This window comes from Onychomys torridus, chromosome 5 (genome assembly GCF_903995425.1).
Source record: "Onychomys torridus chromosome 5, mOncTor1.1, whole genome shotgun sequence".
Classification (NCBI taxonomy): domain Eukaryota; kingdom Metazoa; phylum Chordata; class Mammalia; order Rodentia; family Cricetidae; genus Onychomys; species Onychomys torridus.
In genome coordinates, this window is record NC_050447.1 from 22727200 (window position 1) to 22735776 (window position 8577).

General features: G+C 50.4%; 1 protein-coding gene across 2 annotated transcripts; it reads left to right on the plus strand.

Annotated features, from left to right (window-relative positions):
- Positions 1-182: 182 nt before the first annotated feature.
- LOC118583421 (testis, prostate and placenta expressed) lies at positions 183-7439 on the plus strand. 2 transcript variants are annotated; one of them, XM_036186748.1, is made up of 8 exons: positions 183-267; positions 1034-1258; positions 5344-5405; positions 5652-5826; positions 6076-6137; positions 6245-6309; positions 6485-6517; positions 7278-7439. In XM_036186748.1, the coding sequence occupies exons 2-8, from the start codon at positions 1036-1038 to the stop codon at positions 7306-7308; spliced, it is 651 nt and encodes a 216-aa protein (XP_036042641.1). In that variant the 5' UTR covers positions 183-267; positions 1034-1035; the 3' UTR covers positions 7309-7439. The 2 variants fall into 2 exon arrangements, with proteins under 2 accessions (XP_036042641.1, XP_036042642.1); XM_036186749.1 differs by lacking the exon at positions 1034-1258.
- Positions 7440-8577: the final 1138 nt, after the last annotated feature.

Genomic DNA, 8577 nt, shown 5'->3' on the forward strand with positions numbered 1-8577 from the left:
AGATGCTTGGCTGGTGGAGCAGCCACGGAGCCCTCGGGCTTCGGGGAATGGGTGTCAAGTGCCGAGGGACCTCTGCAGCCTGTGTTGACAGGGTTACCCGGGAGCTGCAGCGTCCTCACAATCAGGCTGCAGTGGGCATTGTCTCCGTGCTGCTCCCTACCCCACAGCTGCCCACAAGGCCTGCCCATCTCCCTTCCTCTGCCTGCTGAGCAGCAGAAAAGAAAGGCCTTCCCTGCCTGTGCACCGGGGCCTGGCCCTGCAGACGAGGTAGTGGCTGTGGGTAGATGGCTGCAGGGAGCGCTCTTTCTTTCTCTCTGTTCTACCATCCTGCCCTTCCTCATTTGAGCCGTCTCTGAGACAGCTTCCCATACTTTATCGCCATGCCCCTTCCTGATTCTCCATGGTCAAGTTCTTCTCCTGCCTACCCATCTCCATCTTTCACCTCTAACTTGGGGACCAGGGAGTAAAGTCAACAAATTCTCACTAAGGTGTAAATAAGTAAAGGGGGGACTCCAGGGTATATCTGCTTTTTAAGAGATCTCTCATGTCTCTCCCCCTTTAAAACAGTCTCGTCTATCTGTAGCATTTGGGGCAACTGCTAGATATAGCCAAGGACTGGCTACCTAGTGTCACAAGCCACACAGCATTCTAAGCTACATTCTAAATGGCTTTACTGTGGCTTTTTCCTGTTCAATATTTAAGTTTCACCTCGCAGTTCCTGGAGTGCCGCAGCTTCAGGCTTCTCAGGCCCACATACACTCTGTGCTGACTTCCCTCATAGCCGTGTGTGTGTGTGTGTGTGTGTGTGTGTGTGTGTGTGTGTGTGTGTGTGTGTGTGTGTGTGTGTGTGTGTGTGTGTGTGTGTGTGTCTACAGGCATACATATATCTGTTGTTTGGATGTCCCTGCTCCCTGTGGAGCTCCTGAAAACCCCCGGGGCACACAGAAGATAAGTGCTTGACAGTTCAATCAGCACAGGCCAAGAACATGTGCCTATATGGATGGGCATCTAACTCAACCCCTCTGCTCCCCAGCGATGGCCCGCATCATCGACCTGGAGCCCTGGGACGATGGCTCCGCCCACGTGTACGCTTCGCCAGCCTTCCTCCTCCCCATAGAGCGCGTGCGTAACCCACTGGCCGGTGTGAAGCACCAACTCTACCACCCGCTCCTGCCCACCCTGCGGCGCATGGATATGGACTCTGTCAGGGGCTGCCTCTCGGATGAACACTGCCAGTCTTCCACCTACTGCTCCAAAGGTCAGGCCGTGTCGCCACCAGCGGCTCAGGGTCTCCCGTTTGCCTTTGGAGCAAGATAGAGATCTTGGCGGAAAAGGCTGGGGGCAAGTGAAAGAATGATAGAGGTCGGTCCAGCTCTCTGCTCCCTTCCAGAAAGTTCCTCCAAGGTCTGGCCTCTACTTCCTGAGTAGAGCCTGCCTCCCCGGGCTATGTGAGGCAATATGAACTAAGGGTGAGGAGCAAGTTGCCTGGTACCACGTGGCTGATCAGCAATGACCCTGGGCTGCTGCTGTGGGTGGCAGTGTTCTTTCATTTCCTTTAGGTTTTCACAAAATAAGGTTTCTTTGGCTTGCAATTCTGGAGGTGCCTCCCCCGCTGCATCGCAACAGGTAGCCCAGGCTGGCCTTAAACTGTGCTCCTCCTGTGTCAGACATGTAGCCCTATGCCTGATCTTACTGGCCTGTCCTGGGGTAGAGGAGAGCTCAAGCGGTGTGTGTGTGTGTGTGTGTGTGTGTGTGTGTGTGTGTGTGTGTGTGTGTACACGTACATAGAATTCAGAGACTGACCTCAGGGGGTGTTCTTCAGTTGCTGTTCATCAGCTAGCTAGACTGGCTGGCTGGCACACATCGGGGTCCTCCTGTCTTCTCCCCACACTATAAAGATAGGTGTGTACCACCACGCTCGGCTTTTTATGTGGGTGCTGGGACCAGACCTTGGGTCCTCGTCTTTATACAGCCAGCACCTTACTATCTGAGCTGTCTCCCCTGTGCCATCATTTCTTTGCGACAGTGACTTGCTATGTTGTCCTGGATGGCCTTGAACTCCTGGACTCAAGCTATCCTCCCTGTTCAACTTCTGGGTCAGCAGGGATTGATGGCCACCACCACAATCAATACAGAAACAGTCTCTTGCCCCTTGGCTTTATAAGATCGAGAGAAGAAAGTAGAAAGGGTGGTGTCATGAGCACCCTTTCCCTCTGCCCACCCCAAGGTCTGTTCAGTGCGTTTGTATTCACACACCATCGCTCTGGCTTTCCTCCCTTTCTCCATCTGTTTCTCTCCCCAATCTCTCTCCTGTACCCCCTTTCCTCTCCCTCCTCCTCCTTTTTCTTCTCACATTCACACACACACACACACACACACACACACACACACACACACGTATGCAAAGCTTTGCCAGGTAGTTCCCAATGACAAGAACAATCTCCTTCATGACACGATACCATTACCATATCTAGGAGAGTTAACAATATCACAATATCTCTTAACTAGCACACCTTAAAATCTCCCCTGGAGGCCAGGCAGTGGTGGCACACGCCTGTAATCCCAGCACTCGGGAGGCAGAGCCACGCGGATCTCTGTGAGTTCCAGGCCAGCCTGGTCTACAAAGTGAGTTCCAAGAAAGGCACAAAGCTACACAGAGAAACCCTGTCTCGAAAAAACAAAACAAAACAAAAGTAAGAAAGGGGAAAAAAAAAAAAAAGATTTATATTCAGTATTCTGTTTGCATGCCTACCAGCCAGAAGAGGGCACTAGATCTCATTACAGATGGTTGTGAGCCACCATGTGGTTGCTGGGAATTGAACTCAGAACCTCTGGAAGAGCAGCCAGTGCCCTTAACCTCTGAGCCATCTCTCCAGCCTATATTATGGGTATTTTTATGTGGTTAGATAATAGTATGACTTTTTTATTGCTATTTTATCCCTCCCCCCTCTATCTGTATTTATCCCTCCCCACTAATGGCCCTCTATTTTCCCCACACCCTCCTTCACCTCACTTGTACTCTGTTTCCTTCTCTGTCACCTCCCACCTGTGTTCTCTTTTCATTTTCCTGGTTTCCGTAGTTACTACAGGTTATGTACTCACATCCAAAGACTTCAAGTTAGAAACTTCAGATGAGAGAGAATGTGTGGCATTAATCTTTCTGGGGCTGGGTTACTTCACTCAACATGATCTTTTCTAGTTCCTTCTGTCTACCCAACCAATCCCTGGAGAACAATGTACTATAGACTTTTGACCTTTTTGTTTTGTTTTGTCTTTTTTGGTTTTTCAAGTGCTGGGATTATAGGCATGCACCACCACCGCCCAGCATCTTTTTGTTTTTCAAGACAGGGTTTCTCTGTGCAGTCCTGACTGTCCTAAAACTCGCTCTGTAGACCAGGCTGACCTCGAACTCACAGAGATCTGCCTGCCTCTGCCTCCTGAGTGCTGGGATTAAAGACATGCGCCACCACCGCCTGGCTATTATTGTCTTTTTAAAGGAATCAGATCAGCAGTATTGTACACAGTCCTCCATGGTGAGTTTCAGCAATTGTTTTCCGGGTATTCTTTTTCTTGTCAAATGAAAGCTGGATCTACAGGCTTGGTTATCTACATTCAGCATTTCACCAGTGATCTGATTCTGTAAGAAGGGGCACCAAATTCTTCACTGTTCGTGCTGCTAACTTTGGCAATTTGGTTAAGGTGGTAACCTGAGTGTAAACTCTTCTTGGTCTCCAACAGTCTTGAGATTTAGAGAGCCTAAACTTACATGGACTCAAACCAATACTTTCTGCTGTTGTTCTGGGATTGAAGACAGGTTCTTTCTTACACACACTAAGGCAAGTTCTCTACCATTAAGGAACACCCCAGTCCTTAGATTTTTTGAGGCCAAGTCTCACGAGATAGCCCACACTGATCTCAAACTCATCATCCGCCTTCCTGGGCTTCAAGAGCTAGAATTACAGGTATGCACCAGCACCCCCGACTCAAGCTGTCCTCAGCAGCTCCCTAGTGCAGGTCTGGTTGAGTTTGTTTGGTTTAATGACCGAGACTTGAATTCTTTTGCTGTTACAAACCTGAAAATGGGTTACCTTCTTCTGTTATGATTTGTGCACAGCTAGACTGTGGGCTCAGAGGACGTGTGTAGAGGCAGAACTGTAATTAGTAACGTGTACTGGACTGCTGTCTGGAGACTCCAGTCAGTTTACACAGCCTCTGGGCATGCATGTGAGGGGCCTATTTCTTATAGCTGTACTAATTTTTGTACTGTTCCCAGTCTGGCCTAATACGTGGAGGAAATTGGTATCTTAATGTAGCTTAAATGTACATTCATCTTGTAAATGAAACAGAGTGTCTTTTTATGTGTTTAGGGGTCATGAAACATATGTATTCCTAGTATTTATGTATGAACTACTTAAACATGTCATTTATCCATGTTTTTTGTTTTGTTTTGTTTCTATCTTGAGCCCCTCCAACATTAAGGGAAATAATTGTCTCCTGTAAAATCAGGGTATCTTCCTTTGCTCTTTTGATTCCTTTTGTACTTATTTTTTTTAATCTTATTTTTTAACACACATGCACGCATGTGCTGACAGGCCACAGTTCATTCTTGGAGGTCAGAGGACAACTCGACGCAGGCAGTTCTCTCTTCCCACGATGTGGGTAGCAGGTCATGGGCTGAGCAGACCAGTGCCTTTTACCCACTGATCTTTTTTGCTAAGTTTGTGTTCATTTTTGTGTGGTCAAAGTTATTGGCCTTTCTTTCAACTTTTTGGCTTTTTAAGGGAACTTAGTCCTTCTGTCCCAGATTTTTTGTTGTTGTTTTGTTATTGTTGTTGGGTTTTTTGTTTGTTTGGTTTTTGGTTTTTCGAGACAGTGAGTTCTCTGTTTAACAGCTCTGGCTTTGTAGAACAGGCTGGCCTCGAACTCACAGAGATCCGCCTGCCTCTGCCTCCCAAGTGCTGGGATGAAAGGCGTTCATCACCACCACCCAGCTTCTGTCCCGGGTTTATAGAGGAATTTGGAATTTGTCCACACTTTCTTCTAGTACTTCTAAGTTTTCATATTGATCTCTATTGAGTTTTATTGTAAAAGATATTGATATTGTTTTATCTTAAATGTATAAAAACTAACATAGTTTTTCCTTTGAGACAGACTCTCACTATGTAGCCCTGGTTGACCTGGAACTTGATAAGTAGAATCAGGCTGGCCTTGAACTCCTGAGAGCTGGGAGTAAAGTCATGTGCCACCACACCTGGCAAAACATTTTTCTCTTAAGGTGCATAGTGTGGACCTTTAGGGCCTGTAAGGGTTCCCGAAAGAGACAACTTTATCATCTTTCAACAGATGACTTTAACAAGGCCCACTTCACACTCCTGGGAGTCCCCAACAAACCCCTGCAATGTCTGGTGAGTGTCCTTTTCTTCAGCCCAGGATGGGCTCAGTAGTACCAGTCTGTACCCGGGCCCAGGCACCTCTGGTTCTAGGCCCTAATGCCTGAGCATATAAACTGCCTATGTGGGACTTCCACCCCGACACAATCCAGGCCCTGGTTTCCTGTATTCCCTTAGTTCAATGGGCTTAATGTCAGCTCAGGCCTAAGAAGCACCCCCCCTCAGGATCTTGCATCTGCCATCCGATCCATCATTCCATAGGACTTCACAGCGACCGGCCGGAAGCTCTGTCACAAGTACCGCGAAGGAAAGATGGTGCCCATCGCGCCAGGCATCAACCGGGTCGACTGGCCCTGTTACACGCGTGCCATTGAAGATTGGTCTAAATTCGTGTCCAGGTCTGGGGAGTTCAAGCTGCCTTGCGCCAACAAGAGGGGTCAGTCTACCAATCACAGCCCTCTTGAGAGGGGGAGATCTGCATGCAGTTCGGTGGCGCGTCTAAAGCAAGGATGAGGTCCATGGGTTCAAGGACCAGCAACACAGGCACAGGGACCAGGGATGGGAGGTGGAGGGAGCCGCAGGGGCCCGGCCTGAAAGCCGAGTGGGGCTCGGGCGGGGCGGGGCTTAGATGAGGGCGGGCCAGGTTTGTTCGGATCTAGGTCCCCAAGGTGGGTTCTCTCCACAGTGGAGAGTTTCAGTGGCTACGCGGTGCGGTACTTGAAGCCTGACGTGACCCAGAACTGGAGGGTAGGGAAGGATGCACACTGACCCTGCCGGGGTTGCTGGGAGGGAGCGGCTGCTTGGGTCCGCGCCCTGAGGCCTTAACGAGTCCCCATCCTTGTGGCCCGCCCCAGTACTGCCTCAACCAGAACCCCAGCCTGGACCGCTATGGACAGAAGCCCATGCCTTTCGACTCGCTGTAAGTGACTCCACGCGGGACCCCTTCGGGACTCCAATCCCCGAGCAGGGGAGGGGGATCGTAGCTGTTGGGTAGATACTTAATTTCTACCGAATCGGCACCTGTCAGCGGGTGCCTGGCACCTTCAAGCTCTGGGAGCTGAGTTCAGCAGGGTTCTTCTGGGTTCTTTCTGCAGGAACGCATTCCGACGCTTTGGCTCCCACTACAGGTAGAGAATGGCCCCGCCCTGGCCGCAGCCGGCCACGCCCCCTGGGGGCGGGACCTGAGGATGTCCGGCCTGCGCTCAACCTGTAGCTTAGTGGGCCCGGGCTAGGGGTGCATTTCCCACCAGGATTGGCCCAGAGGAGGCCGGAAGGTGGGGGACCTGGGAGGATGGAGAAGGAAGGAACTGCCATCTGCTTCCCGCTGCATGGTAGCGCCCCCAACAGGGTCAGATACAAAGTGGAAGTGCTGAGAAACTGAGGCAACCCTCCAGCCTCACCTGTGCGGCAGACTCCGCCGTGCGACACCACCACCATCCGCCCCAACTCGCACAGCCATACACTCTGTCTCTCCCTACAGCACACATTCCGCTTCACCTCTAGCTTGTAGCAGCCAGAGTGTCGCCCTTTCCTATTCCTGAAAGTTGCCTTCCCCCAGCCCATACACAGAAAACCTTTGGGTTTTGTTGCCGTGTGATGCCAAAGGAGGTTCATACATGACTGAAAACCCATGAAGCTACTGATGTTGAGGAGTCATTGGGAAATAATATGAAGTAAATTAGAGATGAAGAAAATAGCCAAAAACATGCAAAAGGAAATAGGGAGCCATTGAAGGCTCTTGGGCACATATCCTAGGTGGAAAGGGTTTTTTAGATCCTTGAGGGTAGAGAGGTGGGCTTTGGGGTGGGGATGGAGTGAGGGAAGGAAAACTTGAGTTTTCTTCAGGGCACTCTGGAGTTCTCGTCTCACCTCTCTTTCTCTCCACAGTCGTGTTAACTATCTGACTCCCTGGCATTAATCTGGGGGGGAAAAGGCTGATCCCTCTGTGGATGGACTGTGCCACCTCAGGTCCCCTAGCAGGACATAGGGCATATGGTGGCACCACCCATCTCCCCAGGAGTTCAGTTCAAGAAATAAACATAATGCTTCTCTGGAGAGGCCCTAGGCCTCTGTATGTGTGTGTGTGTGGGGGGGGGGGGGTTCTGGGGAAGGGTCAGGAACACCGTTGATAGTGTATTGCCCTTGTCTGCTCTTCGCCAACTCCTGGGGAATGGGAAGAGGGTGTGTAGGGGCTGGTGAAGGATGTCTTGTGGCCTTGGGTAGACTGTCAGTGCCTAAGCCTCAAGTCTAGCACAGGGCAGGCTGGGATCTGGGTTTCCCTTATGCTCCTGTCCCTTACTTGCGACCCCTAACCAAGATCCTGAATATCAAGCTCCATCTGAATCTGAGCACTAAGAGGAAAGGAGGGACCGAAAGAGGGATCTGTGACACCACTCTGGAATCCTTACCATAATGGTGTGCTTTGGGGGTTCCCGGTACCCAGAGCTTCCCTGAAAGGAAGTGAGCAGATTAGTCTTGTGCCATCTATTCCCTATGAAGCAGCAAGTTTCAAATGTAAACCTGGATGAAGTATGTGAGAACATTCTGGGCTCTTCAAGGCACTAGAAATTTATTGCCTAAATAGAAGGCCATTTGCTCTACTCTTGAGCAGTGGGACTAGCCCTCATCTGTCCCTCAACATACACCCTAGTCCTGAGCCCCTCCTGTGATAGTGGCCATGATGCCTAGGTGCAGGGGATCCCCCAGTGAAGAGGGTCTCACAGCCTAGTGCTAGGTTAGGGCAGCTGGCATCTGTACATAGCTCCTGGGCCTTCCATGCCTCACCCCGCCAGAGGGCAAACTGCAAGGAGAGGTCCCAGTTGGGACAAATAGCCACTAAGCTCAAGAACTCAGGATGGGATTTCTGTTCCTGGAGTTTCCCTGGAGCCTCAGATACCCCCAAACTTCGAAGTCACGTGTGTCTTCCAAGGATAGACCCCTTGTTTCTATCTTATCCTCAGCAAAGTTGGCATCCATAGGGGTTAGGAACACATCACTCACTCCCTTTCCTTCCTGAATCCACTGCACGGCGGCTGCACACAAGGCTAAGGTCTCAGGAGGGAGGAATTGGGAGGAAAATGGCCTCACAGGTCAGAATACATTATCATCTAGTATTTACCGTTCTGCTGATAACAGGGCAGAGACTTGGGGAGGATTTGCCTCCTTCATGCAAATCCAGTAGACAGCT

Coding starts and splice junctions, on each gene's coding strand:
- LOC118583421 (XM_036186748.1), top strand. CDS start 1,036: ATGGCCCGCATCATCGACCTGGAGCCCTGGGACGATGGCTCCGCCCAC. Junction 5,406..5,651: donor ACAAACCCCTGCAATGTCTG/GTGAGTGTCCTT, acceptor ATCATTCCATAG/GACTTCACAGCGACCGGCCG. Junction 6,518..7,277: donor CGCTTTGGCTCCCACTACAG/GTAGAGAATGGC, acceptor TTCTCTCCACAG/TCGTGTTAACTATCTGACTC.